The following is a 22,989-nucleotide window of genomic DNA, read 5'->3' on the forward strand; positions in this document are numbered from 1 at the left end:
GATCTGAGGCTTTGGAAATGTCAACATTATTAAATTGTGAGAGCAGTTAAAGCAGTTAAAGGTGCATCTCGCACTTTTTTCCAGGTAATATTTCAGACCACTGTACAGAAACCAAACATTGGACATATTTTACTTTTTCTTCAGGTTTTGCTACTAAAGACTGGACAGATATGTCAAGATACGAATGCAAATGGGGTTTGACATTATACGGGCTCCATGTTTTCCTGTGGTTACACATGATCTATAAGCAGGGTGAAAATGTAGAAGGTAGAAGAAAAATATCTATAAAATATAAAGGACTAATCCCATATAAGTGATTTTTAAAATGAAAATACTGCACTAAATACTGGACCAAATGATTCAGGAAAAAGCTAGACATATATATCTTGTACAGCCTTCTGATTTATTGTACTTTGTATTTTATTTTTGAACCTTTCATTCACAATCAGAGTCTTATCCCGCAATGGTCTATCGGAGCAGCTTTAATAAAAGCTAATAACTGTGCCGCTCCTGCTATACTTATACCCTGGATCAGGGGCAGAGGGGGTAACTGGGGTGTGAAATAGACTCCAGTTAGCTGATGGACACATGAAAGGACTCGGATGGTTGCTTGTCACTCACACAGCCAGAACCGCGCCTTTTTCACTGCATGCCAAGTCAAAAAAAATATGAATCTAAATAGCCTGGAAAATGCAGTTTTTCTTCTTCTTCTTCCAATAGATCCCAGGAGTGGCATCGGGGCATCATCATCATCATCACAGGGAGTGATTCGGAGCACGGGCAGCGCACACCGCCTTGGCTGCTTCTGCGTTTTGAGCGGTAGGAGGGGTTGTAGTGACGCGGCTATCCAATGGGCACCGGCTTCCTCTGGACCGAACGAAGCATCTCTTGTCTCAGCGGCACTTTTGCGCCAGACAAGTAGGGACGGTCTCTCACTCAGCACTCAAGAAGAAGAAGAAAACAGGGAATTACTGAGGTGTATTTGGCAACGAAGACTCATCTTTCTCTTCTTCCCCCCCTCATTAACACGCTGGTTCGCAAAGATGAACGTTGGCTGCGTCATCTTGGCGTGCACCTTACTTGTGGGCGCATCCTCGGTAAGATGAGTTAATTTCTGCATGTTCTTTTTCGGCTCACAGTAGGCTGGAAGTGCTGCACTGCTGTACTGTTTTACTTGGGGCTGTGCAGCGCGCTGCAGGAGGACTGGAAAGTGGCTGTGAACGGCACACTTTGCCTCGCAGTGTTGCGCTATAGGCGGCAGGATGCTTGTAACGGAGCCTATTACTGCACATTTTAGGTCAAGGATATTTTTGTCTAACTATGGTGGGGGGAAAAGTCTGAGAACTCCGCTCATTTCCCTCCCAGATCCTCCCGTCCAAAATGAACTGCAGTGCATTATTGCAGAGGACAGTGTTTCTGGAGGGGCTTCTCGTGCTGTTGGCTGCGATCAACTTCGTTTACGCACGTTTACGCACCGTAATTTCTCCCTTTCCGGATTTCTGGCATCGACTCTCAGTGCTTAATTAAAAGGTTAATCTAAGCACCACATCAGCAATTATGAACAGCTCATCTTTTTATTTCCAAACTTAGTAGAATAACGTAGGCCTGCAATAATTAGCCTTATTTTTGCTGTGGTAGTTTTCTGAGCTCTGCTGATGTGGCAGTGGGAGAATATATTTATGTATATTGACTATATTTTCTTTATAAAAACATAAATGTGTGCTATGAATCAGGAGGGTCGCTTCATTCTTCCTTCCCTCTGGTTACCGTGAGCCTGCAGATATGCTCATATATCAACAATATATTGTTGTATTTGGCATTTAAGCAATATTTTTCACACATACACACACTTGAATCAGCAGGCGGTATACAGGGTGTTAAACATTTCCTGCCAGCAGCAGTCAGCATTCTTACAACACTTTTTTTTTTTTACTACAATCAGAATATGATAATTGCAACATTCTCTTAATGATGATGATTTGATGATGAGTATCATCATCAAAATGATTTCCTCTCTCTCTCTGCAACGTCTGAGTGTCTCTCATGAGACTTTGCGTTTCACTCCAGCGATTCTGAGCAGGTGTTTTAAGCCCCAGATGTGGATTTCCACACTGTGATGGTCGAAGTGCAACATGCTGCAGGCTGATGTACTGTAAATCGCTCACTGTGGCGGTGGACACTGTGAGGTTCAATATCAGCCCAAAAAGGCTGTGAGATCAGCTTGTGACCCCATGGCTGCGAGTCAATCTGCCAATGCTTAACAGGCTGTCTTGTTTTATTCCTCAGGGGAGTAAGGCAGGCCAGCTCCTCAAACCCCCATGCAGACCAGGCTTCTCCAGAACTTCTACACGGTGATTGTCTCCAGAGATGTGCTGCACGGCCAGAGCATCCTCAAAGGTAAGTCTGCCGCTGCTGGATCTCATTATTGACTGATGATATTTTCTCTTCACTGCCCAGATGTGTCCCCAACCCACAGTGTGATTGAGTGAGTAAATGTGTGTCTACGGTTGTGTGTGAGGGACATATATTATGGCAGTCGAGTCTCCATCACTCCTAAAGAAGGTCAGAAGACACTCCGGTTGTGGCTTTGCAATGTAAGCAGCTCATCTTGAGTGCAGGCACACATATATTTAAGCAGAAGCATAATTTGAATGTGGCTTAGCTTGGAAAAATCTTGCGGTTTGACTAAGCGGATGTGACAGCAGGTGTGTGATGCATTCAGTTCAAGAATTGTAATTTTCTATTAGGTGTCATTTAAAATGAACACCTAAATTACACAGATTTTGTAGACACAATATGCTTCTTGCTTCTTGATTGACTAAAACTTCAGGTTCCCAGAGCAGATTCATTCAAACTGTTCCCTGCTCCGCATGCTGCAGCTGGAAGCCCAAAACTTTTATTTTATTTCTGGCGTTCATTGTAATACTTTTTCCGGCCCTTTTATTCTACCATTTTTGGAGGAATTCAATTCTGTTTTCATTCGCTCCATTTCTTTTCAGTGCAGGCAGTGTACTGAATCGGCTGTGAGGTTCGTCTCCTGCCATGTGAAATTGTGCCGTAGTCTCTTCAGCATGTCTCTGCTGTTTGCTGGTGAATCTTAGCCATAATGGAAATGAATCCCACACAGCCGCACCCCAGTGTCCCAATTTGCATAATTGACATATAAACAACACCTTTGACACTCGCTGGATGTGCTTTTATAACACTGACCACTTTACATGGAGAGCTTTAAACTTGTAGATGATGAAATTCCCCCTTAAGATGAGGAGAGAAGAGGGCTTGCAGTTATATTACTTGGGCATTTTGAGCATTTTAAATCGACACTGTAGGTTTCTGCTGTGAGAGTCGAGGGACTTGGTTTTGGTAAAATGGGCCCAACATTTAGGTTTTTCTCATTTCCTTTTTTCCTTCCCTGCATCCTACTAGACTGTTACTCATACATGTGGGTAGCAGCTGAAGAACAGCGTACAATAAGCTTAGCTCTCCCCTGACACTTGGCTTTTATAGCCAAATATTTGTCTATTGTTACGTGAAATGCTATTTGCCAGGAGGAAATGGCATTCTCATTGTAACAGCTGTTTGAGCATTTTCTGACTGCAAGCGAAACAATTGAATTATTCTGGAGGTTATTTTGTTATTTAGGAAGCTGACAAGGACAGTGCAGCCGGTCAGTGGGGAGCCAGTTTGCCTGAAGGGGCTCAGAGCTCAGGGTTTCTGCCTGTTTGGAAATGGGCTGAGGCGTCCTTATTGACCCAAACAATATTACCAGAGGGTTGATGTATCTCGACAGATAACGTATGTCGTTTCCTCCTCTGTGTTTATGTGTGCGTTATATGTCTCGAGGGGATGTTGCACACGCATGTAGCTTCTCCTGGTGCACATATTAGCTGTTAACACTCCAATTCGGAAAAAAGAAATGTCACAGCAAAGCTCAGCTGCATCGGTTTGATTTACCTTATGTGCTACATCAGCTCCAGCTTTGATCCCATATTACCTTTTGCTTCCAGTCTCTCGCTTTCATTTTGTCGGAGTCTGTGTTTGTTCTTTGTGAAAATCAATCCGAGAGCCATGCTGTCCTCCCAACTGGCCATTCAGAGGGATATGGGCTGCAGCAGCTTAAGTCGTCGTGCAGTGATTAATGTGCAGCGGCTCGCTTTACTGTGGATCTGTTTTCTATACAGTGGGACACAAAGTGGGAGGAGGCCTTTAATACTAACGCCACAATATGTATAACCTGAAACTGTCACTTTCCAAGAAAATGAATGGGCCAGGGATGAGATGAAGGAGGGTCTGGGATGCTCCAGAGCTGACGGGGGGGTTGCTGGACTGCTATGGGCCGTGGCTGTTGCCTCCCTGGAGAGATGGACAGTGAGCGATGGGGAAAGGACCAAAAAGCTGTGGCCCAGCAGGTGCAGCGTGAAACAGGCTGCTGTTTCCAGTCACTGAACGTGTTTACCGCAACTCTTTTCATGCTGCGGTGGAAGTGGGAGTTGTTTTCCTTCTGTTTTTATTGTTTTGATGGTGTGTGTGTGTGTGTGTGTGTGTGTGTGTGTGTGTGTGTGTGTGGTTTAGGAGTGACTACATAAACAATTTAGTGTCAGAATCATTAACGCCATTCTGAGTTAAATCAGGGTGTTAGAAATGTTTTTCCATCATGACGCAGCTGTACATGCTCGTTGTCACACTATGTGTCTGACTTCTGAAGCTCAGATAGATAGATAGATAGATAGATTAGATATTCACTGTATTCAGATGATCTCCATTTCATTTATAGCATGACTTCTGCAAATCTGTTGTTAGGTAAGTTTTTAATTAATTGTCATTGCTCTACAGAAATCTGTGTTCACTTTGGTATGGAAGAGTCTTTGTAAATTCTTGTCTTAAAAAGTCAAATGCTATTGACCATTATTCAATGTTGAAAACAAATCGAGGGGAGTAAAGTTGCATGTCTCTTAATGACACTGATAGACAAGAAAAGATTAGATAAAACACAATGGTGTAAAAGATTGGGAATGACATGCAACAAAGGTCCCCAGCCACACTCGATCCCTCAGTTCGCTAGAATTCTTGGTTAATGCCTTAAAGCCACAAGCTATCAGGCCACCCGGAGGGTTGCCAGTTCAATCCTCGGCCCGTCGTGCTCATGTCGAGGTGTCTCTGAGCAACACACCTAACCCCTAATTGCTCCTGATGGCTCGTGGTTAGCGCCTTGCATGGCAGCTTCCACCATCAGTGTGTGAATGTGTGTGTGAATGGATGAATGTGACATATCTTGTGAAGTGCTTTGGGTACCTTGCAGGTATAGCAAAGCGCTATATAAATACAGACCTTTTACCATTTACCCCAATCTGCAATTTTATCTACATCACATCATTTCAGAGTCCATGAGGGAGTGGAGTATTGTCAACCCACCAAGGATCTTGTAATCCCTTCTTTACTGGTTTTTCCACATATTTGACTTGTCGCTCTGTATCCAAGAAATGACCCATCAGGGGATCAACCAGGGCCTCATGCTCCCTTCTCAGATGGTTTCATTTCTGTGTGTTAAGTTCTATGGAGGTAAAACTCCAGCATGTGCATAGACGGAAAAGAAAAAAATATCAAAAAGCAAAAATAACAGTGTTTTTTTTGGTGGTAATTTCAGTCTTTGTTATGCTGTCAATGTCATGACCCCTCAGAGTTTTTTCTTTGTTTCTCTGCTCTGTGAAAAACATGAACCTGGAGATCCACTGAACTATGACCAAAACAGAAAATAATGCCTCCATGAGACCTTAAACACATCATGCCTTTGGATATATGGTCAGTTGGGACTTAAATGGTACATGACTTGTAGTAAATGCACCACAGTAATATAAAATATTAGTATGGTCCTTTGCACTTGCTTCTTTTCAACAGTTTTGCCCTGTAGGTAAAGTAAAATGTCTGCTGAAGTATTGAAAGGTCATTTTGGAATTATAATGCATCATTCAGTGCCCCTTTTGGTCATTCTTCACTGGCTTTATCGGTTAAACAGGCCGTTATGGCTTTGTGGTTGACCATACAAGACCTTTGTTTAACTAACTCGCAAATCTCTACACTGCTGCGGAGATGTGCTGAATAAATCATCCCATGCTCCCATGGAAATGTTTGTCTGAGAGCTGGGTCAGGATTGGAGGGGAAGGCTGTGGCACACAGGCAAGCAGACAGCCAGGCCTTGAGTCGTGGTCCGTGCAGATTCCCACTGTGGGCAGATAAGCCATGAAAAGAAATATTCCAGTGATTGCACATCACTGTGTAAACCATCACCTCGCTCCAAGAGCCGGAACAGACACCTCGGAACACGGACAAGGGGATGTGGTCTCGGCACAAAAGAAATTGATTTGAAATACAGTTCAGTCAGGATAGTGTCTCTTTAAGTCGCTGTCAATGCATATTTGAAAAGACAGCGGTGATGAGTTTCACCCTTCGCCCCTTGACACTCCTGAGAGACAGTGAACAACGCCGCTCGGAGTGATTTAAAAGCCTGTCCGACTGCATATTTTGCTTTATGTCACCAAGATTTTGGGACAAAGAAAATGGCTTTGATGGATTTACTGGATTGAAGAAACCTTATTTTTTGGGAGAAAATTGATTTCAGCCTTTCAATGGACGGTTTAGAAATGCAGCAGAGAGCCACTTTGCCGTGGTCAAATGAGCTAAAAAAAACATTGATGAGAATTTAATGTTTTCTGGCAGAGAGCATCACAAAAGACGTGTCTATTCGTTAGTCAGGCATACAGAATCTTTTCTTAAAGTCGATGCTTTGCTACCTCGAGTTGACATCACCTTTTTCAAAGAGAATGGTCTTGTTTTCATTTCCAGTCCCTGTGTTGTCTGTGGACTCGCAGGAGATGAACTTACTATACGAAAAAATAATACACGACTCTTTCTTTTCTTCCTTCATCCCTGGGCTTTTAATTTAAAATTGGGTTTTGTGGTGCATACAGGGGGAAATATAAAACTCACTGCACTTTAATCTAAAAGATTAATTTAAGGAGGATCCTGCCTTCATCAGCTATAAGCTTTCAGCTTGGATTTCCTATTGTTTAATTCCATCTCGAAAAGTTACACATACAAAATGACTCGTAACATGACCCCAATTAGACTACAGCAGGAAAATCTGGCAAAGAGCCATATCTGCTTTGAAACAGCCAGCTCGGCGTTTACTGTGCCGTGGAGAACTTCTGACTTCTAACCTACTATCCAAAGTGACAGGGCTTTCATAAGTACGTCCAGACCCAAGAACTGGGGGCGAGGGGGGGATTATGTTTCCAGGCATTTGATAAGCGGGATGCCATTTTCCTTCTGACTCACGAACGTCTCTCTTGTCCTCCAGAGAGTCTTTCATCTCTGCAGCCAGGACCTGCAGTCTGTGGCGAGCTGATAGAATACAGGTACAGAAGATGAGCCACATCATTTCTCTTTATCTCGCCTGCCTTCTTACCAAACCAAGCTATGCTCCTATATCCCTCAAACTCCCCACAACATGACATACATGCTGAGCCAATTCCATCAAGCAAGCCACCCAAGATATAGTACATGTCACAGCACAATGCTTTTCATCCTGTTTTGTAGTCATTTTCTCTGTGGAGGTAGTAAGTAAAAAGGGGGTTTGATAGATGGGAAACCGGTTGTCAGCAGAAATATTATTGTTAGGGCTTCCATGTGAATTTGATTAGTTCTAGTGCACTGATTTCCACTGTGCTGCTCTCACAGTTTTCTGGTATTAGCTTTAGTCTGGCGGCTGGTCGCTGGGTCATGGCACACACTCTCATGGAGTTTCAATACAACACAGAGAGCATCATTGCTTTCCCAAATGGTGCCCACCGAGAGACAGGCATGATTCATCGCGAGCTCTTTGTATTTAGAAGGTGATAAGCTGTCAGAGACAAACCCAACGCCGGAGACTCCTGCTGCATTTTAAAAGCACAGTTTGCGCTCTAGCGGGTGAGAGCCACAGATCTACATTTCCTGACAAAATAGAGGTGAGATAATTGTGCCCTGAGTTCTGACCTTCAAACAGAGCTAACCACGATATTATCAGACCTCAGACTGCATCTGCTGGAGCAGGCGGCTGTGGGTTAAATCATGGAGTGATTATGAGAGAGAGAGAGAGGGAAAAAAAGGAAGAACGAGGCACTTCTGATGGTGTTAGCCAAAAAGAAGTCCTTGGCAAGGGATTAACGGATAAGAAAGAGGACTATGTTGGATGAGGAACTGCAGACTTTACTACTGTATTTCAGGAATTGAGACAACGGCAAATTAAATGCTGTTTTGACAATAAATGCTAAAATGAGAATATTCATGGACAAAGTTAAAAGTGTTTTTTCATGTTTCTCAAACTGTCTCCAAATTACACTTTGACCCTCCTCAATGATGCTGTATTTTATATTCATTATTAAAGAAAGCAGCAGTAAGCCGTCTTTTGAAGAAATGAACAGCACCTCCGCCACTGATGACCTTGTATTCTGTGAATACTATTTGCATTTGTTACTGAAAACCTTTTTAATTGACCACCCTCTTTCACAATCAATGTGTATTAGCACTTTGCATCTCGGTACACTTTAACGATCGGTGGCCTTGATTAAGACTCTATTGGCTTTTTTTTGTTGCAGTGCAGAAATGAACCATTTTCCCACTAGGAGACCTCTGTTTCACCTTTTAGCTGCAAGTGTAACCCAGAATATACCAGTTCATTACAAAGGTTCCCCTCCTCCTCCAGGTTTCCAGGATTTACATGCATCTGAATACAAATCAGGTCTTCAGTTCTGAAGTGGTGCTTCTTACTGCTTAAATTCTTCACTTGCATGCTATTATGTTTGTTTGTATTGTCATGACAAAGCAGACGTAAGTGCCATTTAGTTGGACCATTGCTTAAATAACAATTGCTATAATTAATCGGAAAACAAAACGGTTGAGGTGAACTACGATAACCCGGCAGAAGAAACTGAAAAGAAAAAAGTAAGAGTTCTGTGCAAACCTCGTCTATCTGGAAATAATGTAAAAAAGAAAAAAAGCTCAGTTTGAACCAATTTTCTATTTCCGTTATCATCTGTCTGAAATTGTGGCTTTTCAGAGTTGCAATTGGCTTTGAGTCATGTCAAGCTTTCTTCTTCCAAGAAATGAAATACGCTGGGAAATAAAAAGCTAGAATTCACATACTGTATAGACTGCAAATCTTCTCTAGTTGGCCTCCATCAAGCTCTGCCTGAATGTTTAGAGTCTTGTGTGCCACTTGTGTGATTGCTAAGTCTGTAATTACTCTAGAGTGAATATTTGTCAGAGGAGAGGATTCACAAATGGACAAATCCTTTCTATCATTTGTTTGGAAATCAAAAAGGCCAGTGGAGGAGGAGTTAGAAACAGGAGGAGATGGAGGTAGAACAACTAGCACATTAAAATTCACCCTTGAGCATTATCCTCTCAAACCAGCCTTTTAGTGCACTTGAGAAGCACAAGATAGCACTTGAAGAAACTTCGTTCTCGTCAAGTTTGTGCGTGCCTCATGCACAAACAGTATTTTTACAATATGTGTTTACTGAGCTGTGAGAATCTCTACCTACCAAAGCTGCCTTCTCACTCAGGCGTGCCACTTTATTCTTCTCCCCCAACCCTGTTTTCCTTCCTGAGTCTGGGGACCAAAGTGACATAAAGCTTCTCACCTTATTGATGAGTTATGGCCAAGCGGTTTGACCTTGTGCTGCCACTTGACCTCACATGTTCTCCAACACTCATATCCTCAGTTCGCGGCACTGGAGGAGATGAAAAGCACGGCCCAATCAAAATGATTTACGTTTGGCTTGACTCAACACATAGATCCTTCTAAGCTGCTGCTAAATGCATCTCCAGAGGGCCACTCTGTATTGTACTGTACAGACATATCTAAAGCCACGGGGCTTTTGCTATTCTATCGCCTTAATTAAAAGACTACACTGTCAAGATGCCTTTGTTCTGCAAACTCTAATATCAAAAAGGTCCCTCGCCAGAGAGGGGCTTGTGCTCTATTTTGTCCTCGGGATTAATTCAGCTTGGAATCTCTATTTGATCAGGGCGCCTGCATCCTCTTGTTTTCACTGTATTCTCTTGTTCATTTTTGTTTAATGCGTAAACACACTGTTGTTTATTTATATATAACCACAGTATATTTTGAGCATTGTGTGCGTTCGCGTGTCTGTGAGCGAATGTGTTTGTAGGCAGCGCTCCATCCAGAGGGTGATTATCTTAAATGGAGAAATTAAAGGATTACAAACCAGCCCAGTAATCCAGCTGTCAATCTCACGGCTCATTAGTAAGGAAAAGAGAGCGGTGACGGAGAGAGAGAGAGAGCGATATATATATATATATATATACATACACACATATATATATATATATATATATATATATATCTACAACCAACTGGGAGGGAGTGGAGGGGTGGGAATGAGACTAACATACCCATTTACAATGTTAAAGATGTAAATTGTCAATCAAACAGAAAGGAGGGGTTTCTGTTTTCTCTTATTATTAATCACCTTTCCCTGCTGAAAGAGTCACATTGATTTCACCTTAGCAGCTGAGATGAAATGCCTCGCTGTGAAATCGAACAATTTTCAGTAAGATTTAACGGTGAAATTAAATTTTCCATACACAGTTTAAATCTAAAAACTGTGAGTTTTATCAAATTGCACGTTCTGGTGTTGCTTAACTGAGAGCTTCAGAATTATGCTGCTTCAGCTTTTGGCTGTGTTGTCGCACCACTCAGCTGTTAGGCTTGGTTTATTATTAGTTCAGTATTAGGATATGCACAGCAACTTTCAGCAGAAAACATCTTAAGGATTCACATTGTACCTCTTACTAGGAAAAACACGTGCTGTGTGCTACCAGCATTTATTTGAGGCTTGTTTCACAGTTGCTGCTTTTCACAGTTTTAAATAGCAAACCAGTGAACGCAACTACAATGATGTACACAACAACATGTAAACTGTGTGTGTGTGTGCTGCAGATTAGCCTCAGCGTTGAAAGATATACAGCATCTCCACCATTTTTCACCACGCTCTGAGGCGCATAAAAGAAACTGTTTGGGAAACGATGGCACCATAAAAGAAAATAGAAACACAAATCCTGACTCCATCATGGAAAGAAGGCGGGAGATTGCATCTCCTATGGCGGTGGCGCTTTTTGGATTTGATTGTATCAATTTGCTGTCTATTTTGATCTAAAAAGCGGGACTGTGTGCAGGCTTATTTGCTCTGTGCAGCACAGCAACTTGTGGATGGACACTGCTGGGAACTATTTCTTGTGCGGCTGCTGTCGTTTAATTTAGAACTCACCATTCTCGGGTTTGTGTTTTTACATTTTGTTCGATTGCACTTCACTCATTGAGGTGACTCAGTTTAAGTTTCAATTTATTATCTAACTTCCCACTGTCCACTTGTTTCAAATCTTGTTCTTGTGTCATAGACGAGACTTCTAGGTGCCTTTCTGCTTTATTTGTGGTACCTTTTGAGGAATCACTGCCCTGCTTTGTTGAAAAAAAATGCAAAGGGAAGTCGGTTGTACTTTCTGCAGACAGACTGTTTGAAAGAGCTCATTCTGGCCTGGATTCAGATGGCTTATTTGGAAATCACAATACGGAACCATGCTCCGTCCTGTTGTGATGCAGATTTGTTTGTGGGAGGCAGACAAATCTGCAAATATGCTTTGCTGACCAGAATAAGCAGAAGACAGTCAGTTGTAGAACTGTAATACAACTTAATCCATTCTGCTTCCTGTACGCTCTCATTGTCAGCTTTAATGTCAGTGACAACTTTTTTTATTCTTTGTTTTCATTGTTTGCTTTCATTCCATGAACACATTATCTCGACTGTTTGTCTGTGTGGTTTACTTACTCTCACAATCTGACGGAGCTAATCGTGCCGTTGCTGCTTTGCTTGTGAAACCAGTTCCTCAAAAACGACGGCATTTAATAACGCACAAATTACTCGTCTGATGTTTATTTAGAGCAACAGGAAGAGCAGCTCATGTACACAGCTTGTACCGCAGATGCATGCACGTACACACAAATATACACTTTAACACCGCTGTAGAGGTTAATTCGCTGTAGCAGAGGCCCCTGTAGGTATCTGCACAAATGTTAAATGTGCCATTACACTATTAGCTTTGACCTCCAGATGGTTTTCTTCTACACTAACATAATCTACCTACAGACCTGCAGATTGATTAATTCCCAGTCACCTCTGGAGAGCAAGCACACAGTTAAACAGCCAGGCAAAAAAAAAGATATTTGTAAATCTGATTGTGCCTGTTGTACTGCTTTTGCACTTCTTGACATGTTTGCACATTATGTAGATAGAGGTTCACTGCCAAAAGGTTATAGCCATCAGTTTGTAACAGGCAGAAATCCAAACGAAGCATCATCTGAATGCCAAAAAGTCCTCGTCTTACACACAAACATGTATTTTGTTGTCTCTGCGTAAAAAGATGGATATTTTTCAGCATGCCTAAGCTTGACGTTTGGCATTTTATTCTGTATTTAGTAAAAGGCTGGCAATTTGCAGCAGTACAGAGGAAAATATAGGGTTGAGAACCCACTTTTTTTGATTGAAATATGGGAGCAAATCAATAGAGCCCTCCTTTTGCTGGCAACGTGCAATGCAGACACACGCTGGTCGCATCGATCACAGCTTCAGAAGAATCACAGTTTTCCTCTCCCGCTTCGCTCTGTCTCTCTGTGTGCTTCTCTTCCCCCTCTCATTCTCTTTCTCTTGTCTCTTTTCTCTCTGTAGCCTCGTTTAGGTTTTCAGATAAAAATAATAGCTCTGAGAACCGACAGAGAAGAGTGGGACAGAGGGGGAGGGGTTGGTGGTGCTGGTGACAGTGTTTGTGCTCTGCACCACAACCCAGCAATAAGACAATAAGAGGCAGTCTGGCTAACTGTGTCCTCTGGGAATGGAAGCCTTCTTATTGCCATAAACAGCAATTTAGCCCGGGTAAAAGAAAAACGGATGCAGCTGTATTACTGTGTCATCATGATTACAGACACCACGGGGCTGTGGCAAAGTGAATGATGGCGGCTCCATCCAGGCATCTATTCAAATGCAGTGTTAAATTTATAGCTGTGTAAACCAGTCCAGCATCAAGGCTAATCCCAATGATGACGCGTCAGAGGTGCCACCGCTAAGTGAAGGATGTTCCCGCGCTGGTTTTGCAGGACAGAGTTTGTTGCTTGTTTATATTGCTGTGCCTGTTTGTTAAAAGCAGAGTGATTCCGGAGCAGTTGGAATTTGCATACAATAGCTCACGTCTGTGCTTAAACTCGTAGCCTTTTGATTTGCAGCCTACAGGTTAGTGGCTGAACATGCTGTAGTCCTCTCTAATCTACCCATCTGAATTCTAACCAGAGGACATGGAAAGCTTTGAACAGCTCTCTAAAAGTATCATTATGAAGCTGAGAGTTAAATGTCCTGGTCGAGTAAGCTCAGCTGCCCTGCAGGGCCACAGACCTACTGAGCATAACTCACCTGTCATGAATAAACATCCTCCATCCATAGATTTCTGCCGGGTTTCCTGATTTCATACAATGATTCACAGCTTGATTTGCATTCCTGTTATGCTTCTCTAAGATTATATTAAGCTACTGAAGTACCATGCGATGCTTTGACCACAGCGATGGTTGTGCCTGTTATTTTTAACTGATAGTTTTTCATGCTGGGGTCAGGTTCAAGGCCAAAAGAGCTCATTATCGTAGAGCTAGGGTGGATGTTGGCAACAAAACAAGACCCTCTTCCACCTTCAGGCCCTGCAGCATGTTGGATGAAATGCGAGGAGGAGTTGGAAGAAGGCCTGCACATGTGTGATCAACATAGCAAGCTGCACAATTTACACTGCCAGTAACAGTAAAGAATGGCCATAATGCTACGCTTTAGTTTTCTCTGTAGGACAATATTGTGAATCTGTTCTTACAGTCATATGCCAGCAACAGAATGTCTTTCCTTGTTTGTGCTAAACACAGGAAACTTCCAGAAGTGTTCCTGTAGTGTGGTGAAAACTGTCCTTTGCATTCAGAGCTGCTGTGCTGCGGTTTGGTTTTGTGGATTGAGATTTGCATGTCTGATGAAAGTACTTGTTGAATCACCGGCATATTTCATCAGTTGCTAACAGATTTTTCATTTATTCACAGTTTTCTTCCAATATTTTTATCACATAAGTAAAGCAGTTGGCATTTTTAACATCAGAGGTAATTAAAATAACTGCAACAGGCTAAAAGTTTGAGCTTATTTCATTTATGCAGAAATGTGAATTTACATGAATAGGACCATTGCAGATGCGATTTGTCTCATTGTGGAGTCCCGTGTCCACAGAAATCCTATACAACTAAATACTATTCAGATCATGCTTTAAAGGAAAATATTTTCTGGCTGATTATGTTTGTTTGTAATGTTAAAGCCTCACATGCAAAGTAGATGCTCGCTAGACAGCAGTGCACAAAACCTTTTATCAGTTCCTTCAGTACAGCAACTCAGACAGACCTGTGACCAAGACTGACTTCGAAAGAGTAAAATGAGTTATAATGTTAGATTTACAAATTTAAAGGGGAACTTCGTTTTTTTTCAACCTGGGGTCTGTTTTCATTTGTCATTTCATACATGTGAGTGATGGAGAAATGAATTTTCGACACGGCTCCAGTATTTAGCCAGGCAGGCAGCTTAGCAGCTCAGCTAGCAGCTCAGCTAGCAGCTCGGCTAGCGAAAAGTATGGGGCAACTTGCCCCCCGCCCTGCGTCAAAGTCCGCCCTAACGTGCTTTTTTCCCCACACTGACCGGCTCGGATAGTCTCAATGAGTGTCCCACAATATACTAGAGATGAGAAGTGAACGAACCCATACTTTTCGCTAGCTGAGCTGCTAGCTGAGCTGCTAAGCTGCCTGCCTGGCTAAATACTGGAGCTAAGTTGAAAATTCATTTCTCCATCACTCACATGTATGAAATGACAAATGAAAACAGACCCCAGGTTGAAAAACAACGAAGTTCCCCTTTAAGAATAGTAGTCCCCTATGGGACATTGAAACCTTAGACTTCTAGGTGAAAACCCTGTTGACTGTTTTCCATTGCAGGAGCTTGCAGCTTATTTTAGTGCTACTCATCCAGTTGTGCATGTTCTGACTGCAAGAACTTGTAAAATCGAATTCACGGTCATTTTTGGGGGAGAAAAAAGACTGTGGTTCGTTCTTCTGAATGGTTAAAATGCAAATTTGGACAATGAATGCCATTTTTTCTGCCCTCTTAATACCTGAGTTTTCCTGTATGGACTAATGTAACAAACCCTTCCCTTGTGCTACTTCGTATGTGTTCATAGAACTATAATTACATCTTGTAGCTCATGCTTGCTGTTGTTAGGGCGCATGTTAAGTTAATATTGCTGTCAAAGCTATATTACTCCTCAGTGGAAACAGAGAGGCTGAAAGGGTTAATTACAGGGATGTTCTTGTAAACGTTCATCCCGTCTCTTGCCTGTCCTGAGGTCATGCAGTGGAAAGGTGGACTTCTACCTCCTAGCCTCCTAATGCAAACTTTGACTGAAAGCAGAAACATTTCCCTCTGTATCACACTGTTATCTCACCAGGAGAAAAAAGTTTCTTTCTAAACATAAATGAGAACACAGTTTAGCTATATAGGGTTCATTTTTTAGAGTCTCAGTATGTATGGTTCTCCTCAGCTCATGTAAACACACTCTGCCACACAGGCGCACACACGGCGAAATACTCCTGCAGGTTTTTTACGCTGTGAAATCTCAGGAAATATCTCAATACTTGAACTTCAATCTCAATTCACAGTGGGTTAGTAAAATCGTAACATTCGTTTCTGAGCTGGCAGCGGAGGGGAAAATTCTAAAGAGTAGCTAACTTTGTCTTGTTAATAGGCATTAACAGAGACTAGCAACGGTGCCAGAATGTAAGCTGCACTCTGCAAGCGCTTGAAGATGCTGTTTTCATGATTTTCTCTTAATCATCAAACTCTCTCCAGTCGTTCACATGCTTTAATGTGCAGACGCCTCATGATGCACTTGTCACCACGTTTTTAACGGCTTCCGAAAAGATCCAAGGACATCACAGATATGCAGACAAGTTATGGTTATGATGATAAAGTTAGGCATAGTGTAATGGATTGTAAAGATGCGACGAAATTGGATAGAATGACCACGCTGAATCTACACCATCTACACACACCACACACACAGACACACAAAGAGACAGACAGGATAGTTTTATTTGCTGCTGTAATTCTATCAAACAGGACATCATTAGGAATGGGTCACACATGGATCAGTAGCCTTAAGACTCCTCTTCCTCTCCTTTCCTCTTCCTCTTCCTCTTCCTCTTCCTCTTCCTCCTCTCCTCTCCTCTCCTCTCCTCTCCTCTCCTCTCCTCTCCTCTCCTCTCCTCTCCTCTCCTCTTTGTTTTTACCCTCCCCCCCAGCCTTTCTTCCTCATGGAAGACTTTTAGATCCAATTTACAGTCTCTCTGTGCCTACTTTGCTGTCTCTCTCAGCTTCAGTGTGTTCACCGGCCTGAAGCTCTGTGTGAACTTCTCTTCGCACTCTGGAGATTGTGTCTGTCGTTCCAGGGAGAAATGGAGCAAGAAGGGGATAAGATGTTGACAGGAGATGTCCTTTTTTTCACTATTTTATTGAGCATATGATACATGGCATACATTTACGGTGTGTGTAGCTCTATGTGTGCATGTGTTATATGTGTGTGCCTGCATGCTTGGTCTTCCCCCCTCCACTTTCAATAATCTCGCCACACACCAGCACAAGTCAGAGGCAGGGCCCTTGCAGGCTGCATTCTAAATACTCTCAAGGCTGGAGGCAAAGCAACATGAATTTCAATGAATTATTAAACAGGATTATTTATTTACTTCCTCCGCACCCTGAACCACCTAACTGGCAAATCTACATAGCATTTTTTCGAACCTGTGGCACATTTGTATGTATAATTTACTCTCATGGCTGAATATTTTCTTTAGGATGTAGAGTTTAGTGTATTCCTCTGTACACCTTTGGGAGTCAGCCCGGTGGACTTTGAATTGTGCCGCGCTGAAATTCTAATGGACTTTGATTGTACATTTCACCGCAGTTTCCTTCATGAAGAGATTGATTTTGAAATGTCGCCTGGCATAACTCGCTTTGTGGCCGCCATGCGTTCGCGTCGGAATTTTTGGTTTGTTTTAGATTAATGACATTATGTGAATCAAGTGGTATTGTGTGGTGCATGAGTTTGTGCCAAATGTATGTGTGTGTTTGTGTGTGTGTGTGTGTGTGTCAGACTGTGTTGGCTGTGGGAGAAAGAGATGAATAAGCGAGCAGAGGACTGGAGCCCTGCCAGCCTGCGAGACTCCGACGCACTGCAGATGAGCCAAACCTCCATCCATTCACATGGAGCTCTTCGTGGTGGGGTGACGGCATGCTCCCACTATCAATGTGTTTGTCGGATTTTGTGTACCGCTACATGTTTGTGTGCCCTTTAAATTTGCTCCCCTTAACAGATACTGTGCTGTTTCAAAGGCATGATTAAATATCAATCTAAACCTCATGAGCAAACAACCTTGGTTTCATTATGAAGTTTTAATGAGAAAATCTTACAGATCCCGTGGCAATCAGCCGTATGTATTTATAAAACCCCGCCTTGGGTCATTAACAGCGCGGCACGCATCAAACATGCAACCTTAATAAAAAGCTAACAGCCCACGTATAACTGAAGCGCAGAGTGTGTGACCTACGCAAATTGCACACAGATGAAATATACATCAAGGCAAACGAGATGACACTTTCGTTCCTGCTGTCTGAACCGACCAGTACAGCTTTCCTCGCGTTTCCGTGCATCCAGTGTGATTAGGAGTGTTTGTGTGTGTGTGTGGTCCAAAGCAGCAGCAAGCCAAAGAGTGCAGTGATTGAGGATCCAGGAGGGCAGTTAGACTACAGCGGGATCCTCCTAATATCACTGCTGAGGGTGCAGCATGTGCCTGGCAACTCTGATGGAAATATGAGCGTTTTGTATCGGGACTGAATCTGTTAATGAATAGACCCCTCAGGGATAATAAATGCACATGAATTGCAGTGTGTTCTACAGGCTTGTTTCTCTGTGGATGCTGCCAGTCAGACACAAACACCTTGTTTTCTGCCCAGATTTATGATTATTGAGGAACTGTTGTCGGTTTTACTCAAAGACTGCACTTACACACAAACACGTATACATTTTAAATTCAGCGAGACCATACTCCTATGGTTCAGTGAATCTTTACATTTAGCTGGACAGCATTTGATTTGAGTATGTATTTATGCACACACTGTATAGCACATGAGTCAAGCAGGGCGATGCTAATACATGTGATCTAAACATGCTCAGAGGAAAAAATGCTGAAATAGTCTTTCACCTGTCAATTCTTTGATCTGGAAGCCATATTTCAAATGCGAGGTCAGAAGTCAAACTTGATATGAAATTATATGCAAAATGCTGAGAGGAAAAAGACAAAAGTCAAGCACAAATTGCTTTCTCTTGGATTGGAACCCAGAAACCATTTCAGAGAGAGTAAAAAGGCAAAAAAGGCAAAGATGCCCTCCCACACAAAGAAAAAAAGCAAACATGTACAGCTGCAGATGTACGGTTGCATATGACTGCCACTGTGACAATTGTAACACCGCAATTTCATAACACCATGATATATTTCTCACTTTTCACCAAGGTATTTTTTTTTCAGATTAGAATAATGCCTTGTTAAAAAAAAGACATTTTATTGCAGCAAGATAAGTAAGTCTGATGTTATTGCAAGAAGCATTCCTGTGTTGTTATGAATAAAAGATCAAGTCAAAGTCTAAGACAGAAGACGTTGAGTTCTATGGAAATCAGTAGTTCTATCATGTCTACGAAAACACATTATGGTTTATGTTTTAGGACATAAAGTACGGTTAAAGCCGGGCTAGGAAGAATTCTGGAAAAGGCTTAAAAACTTCAAAAAAAAATCCTCTCCCATCTCCATCCTTAGTCCTTCAGACTGGGCATTCAAGTGCACAAAAATGATCAAGCTAAGATCTGCTGCAGCATCAACATTTACTGTACTTGTGATTTCACACACAGTACCTCTATTTAGCGATGACTTCACCATATACTGTGCTCCATGAGAACTTTGTTGTTCTTTCTACTATTTTATCTTCTCAGTGTAAAGAAAAACCTGCAGCTGGCTACAGTCTCTGTCCTGGGCTGAATTTTATTACACAGAGCAATATGTGTCGTGAGTCAAAACATCACGTTACAGTGTGCCGTCAACAGCGGGACCTTTGTTACTCATTTTTTCTGTATAACCTGTGATGAGTGCTGAATCCCTTAAACCGTGTCAAAATGGCAAACCTATAACTTGAGCTTAATTTTGAGGAAGAGAAAGAAATCACAGGAAGTTAAATCTGATGAGTAGGACAGGTGGAAGGCGATGTTTATGTTGCTGTGGCGAAAAAAAAAACCTCTGCATGATTATGATGCTGTGACCAGGTGCTCAGTACCGTGGAGCACCCACGCAGTATTAAACCGCAGTTCAGGTTGTTTGTTCCAAATGTTCTCCCTCAAACACCTCAGGATGTAACAGTGGAGCTCTGCCTAGACAGTCCTTCTCTGGGGGATTAATTCCCAGTGAACGACCATGTGAATGTTAAAGGAAACAGTGAACATGCTCCTGATGTGCTCTATCATTTTTGAACCTGTAGCTTCTTCCACTGTGAAAAATGCTGTTTGTTCTCCCGATGGTCGCTCCGGACCCACCTCTGGTCACCAGCGATTATGTTCCACATAAGGTTTGGATCTTCTGGGCTGCTGACTGACACACAACGTGATGTTTTCTTCTCTGCTCCAGTCTGTGGCCCATGAAGAAATCGCACCTACAAGTGTTCACAAAAACATGTCCAGCAGGTCCAGCTGCTGATAGCGTGGTGACATGTGACATCGCAACTCTTCACAGTTTTTGTTCACACATGTTGTGTGAAATGTAATAAGCATCATAACAGCAACAAAGGCTTGCATCAGCATTGAGAGGTGATTATTTTGTGACTGCTTTGATGCACTGCTACAGCAATTTGATGAAGGCTTCTCAAACTGTCCTCTGCCCACGTACAAGAGAAGAAATAAGTTTCTTGTGATTGCCGAGTTTCACACAGCTGGTGCAGAACAGACCCCCGACCTCTACCTCCCTCTGACCAGTCGAGCCAGCAGACTTCATGCCATCTTCTTTTCCCACATGTACAGCATGAAGTAGAGTGGAACCACATGACGGTGTGTGATGTGTGAGATCGCTGCTGTATCTGTTGGTGCTGAGTGTGGGGCACTGGGGTCTGGCAGGGGCCTGTCGGTGGGGCTTCACCTCTGAGCTACTTGCTCCTGGATGTCCCTTTGAAGTGCTGGGGGAAGGTTAAGTGCTGACAGTGGTGTGTAATGGCTTCCTCAGGTTATGTTATGTTGACGGGAAAAGAGCTGCACTGCGTTGTCATATGTAGTCTTGTAAATTTTGTTGAATCAGATCCAGCTGAGTCGAACGGAGTAGCAGCGCTCAGGTTACATGGCCGACATAATCATTGGAGAAAAGGTATTATTCAGTCGGGCGCTGTGCTGATGCGCTCTGACATAAGGAGACGTGAGGGAAGTTGCATTAAAAGTCTCACAGGGCCCCTCCCTTTCATCACATGGCCGTGCACTGCAGCATCCACAGCGGGGTCTAAACAGAGGAGGACGGCACTGGTGACATGCTGTCGAGAGGAAACCGGCTGAGGAGCTGAACCCGGGTAACGCAGGCCGACAACAACACTGTGCCTGCTGCTCTCCGTGCGTCTGCCCCGCTTCCACTCTCTTTCACAGTCTTTCTTCAGATACATTTGCCTCTCTCTATCTCTTCAACATCATCATTTTTCTTCCTGCTCTGCTCTTTGACATTTATCTCCCTCCTCATTACTCACCCCTCTCTCTGAATGCTGCTTGGTGTGGTCTCTTGTCTAGCTTGTGTTGAACCTTCCTGTAATGCCTCTCCCTATTTTATTTGTTTTACTGAATCAAGGCCACAACAGTGAGCTCTGACAGGCCTCTCCATCATGCTCGGCCTAGTGATTGATCTCAGATAGGCCTCGGGAGACTGAGGACTTACAAAGCAAACAAACAAACTGCACACATGAGAGGTGCATGTAAAACTTCTCACTTACTTTCTCCCACTGCTAGCTGACGTCAGGGTAAAAGCTGACCGGCGAAAGTTAAATGATTGAATTTCTGTCTTTCCGACTGTTTGATTAAGATGAAGCAGTTTGCAACACGTTCCTCTGTTTTTAGATGTGAGCACTCCCAGTAAAAGCCCTTTTATTCACACTTATTTAGATTAGGCTCCATCAGCCCATTAGCATGGATGCTGTGGCCCCTTGGCAAGAGCTCTACTTCTGACATCCAACTCAATCATTTATGCTGGCCAGTGTTAAGGTCCATGTCCAGCACAGAAAGATGGCACATGGGCATGGGGGTAGCAGCCTGCTCCTCAGATGTCCTCACTACATTTGTATAAATCAGCACTGTTTAAAATGAATCCCCAAGTGCTATGTAGGGCAGTATTTCTTTGAAAAAAAAATTGTCTGTATAGATTAGCAGCTCTCCAAATCAGATAATATTGATTCATCACACCCTTTCAGCGTCATTACCAAAGAGGAAACCGCCTCGGCTACCTCAGTCTGATTGCTACATGTGTGAAATGGGATCCAAACTGCACCGCAGTCTGCCTCCATTTACACAGAGGGCTCCATTGATGACAGATGATAACAGTGAGATCTCAGAAGGATGTTTGAGTAAAATGGTCGGCTCATTCAGCGGGGCTGCAGTGACAAAGCTTCCAGAGTCAGCACTGTATTGATGAACATTCTGACAGTTCAGATGAAAGAATGCACAGTTCAGTCGGTTTGTGCCTCATGTGATATAGCAAAGGGCAGTGAGAACAAACAAAGGCAGCACAGAGAGGGGTGAGAGTCAGAGATGCACAAACGGCCCTGAGACACGGCGACGGGAGAATATCGTCAGTGTTCACAAACAGCATGAACACTTCTGATTTGAGCCTCGTCTCGTCTGGCTTTCTTCTCTCCTTCCTGATTTGCCTTCATCTCTCTTTGTCTTTGTTTTTCTCACTTTCCCCTCACATGCTTTGTATTCTATTGTTCACTGATGCCCTTTGACCTTTGTCCTCTTTTTTGCGTTGACACATTCCATTAACAGTAAGTTGCTTCGTGCGGATAATTTCGCATGCATCTTATTTAGGTCAGCTGCGGTGAATGTGAATTCTACTTCTTTCAAACTTCTCATAATTGCATTCAAATGTGGCTCTTATTGCCATATGATATGAATTCCCTCTGGTTCCTCATTATGGTTTCCCATTGAAATGCCACCAAATGTGACATTTAGACAATCTGAAGCACTGTTTCATTTGTGTAGAAATGGTTTTGATTTTACATGATTAAACTGTGATAGTCTGTGTGCCTATGAGGTCTGCTGGTATCAAGGAAGTGTTGAATCAGAGATATACTCGGAGTGGAATGCTGATTCCTTTCAGGGTGAAACATCAGTAGCTGAAACACTAAATCATTACTCTTTAATTGAATTGAAGTTGTACTGTTTTTCCTGGTTATTTGCTGGAACAACAGAATCACTTCTCATCAACGTGTGCATGTCAGCCAGAGAGTGAGTTAGTGAGGGAGTGGAGGGGTGAGAGCAGGAGAGAGGCAGAAAGGACGGGTGAGTAAGATAATGAAATTCCCACGTGTCTTGTCCATCCCCGAGCTCGACACATTAATGAATGAGCAGACTTCGCCTGTCACTCTGGAATTGGTGCACACACACAACAATAGGCCTCTCCCTGACGAGGAGCATGGTGCAGGAGGCCTTCAATTTGCTTCTTCTCTCCCACAGAGCTTGGCATTCAGCAGAGCG

General features: G+C 42.9%; 1 protein-coding gene across 1 annotated transcript in view; it reads left to right on the forward strand.

The window, feature by feature from the left end:
• Positions 1-826: 826 nt before the first annotated feature.
• cdh4 (cadherin 4, type 1, R-cadherin (retinal)) overlaps positions 827-22,989 on the forward strand; it is a 234,573-nt gene continuing 212,410 nt past the window's right edge. The window contains exons 1-2 of the mRNA XM_051948214.1: positions 827-1,097; positions 2,287-2,397. Of these exons, the coding sequence (XP_051804174.1) occupies positions 2,319-2,397 (79 nt within the window). The 5' untranslated portion in view covers positions 827-1,097; positions 2,287-2,318. The remainder of the gene's footprint in view (positions 1,098-2,286; positions 2,398-22,989) is intronic.

Source organism: Acanthochromis polyacanthus, chromosome 5 (assembly GCF_021347895.1).
Source record: "Acanthochromis polyacanthus isolate Apoly-LR-REF ecotype Palm Island chromosome 5, KAUST_Apoly_ChrSc, whole genome shotgun sequence".
NCBI lineage: Eukaryota > Metazoa > Chordata > Actinopteri > Pomacentridae > Acanthochromis > Acanthochromis polyacanthus.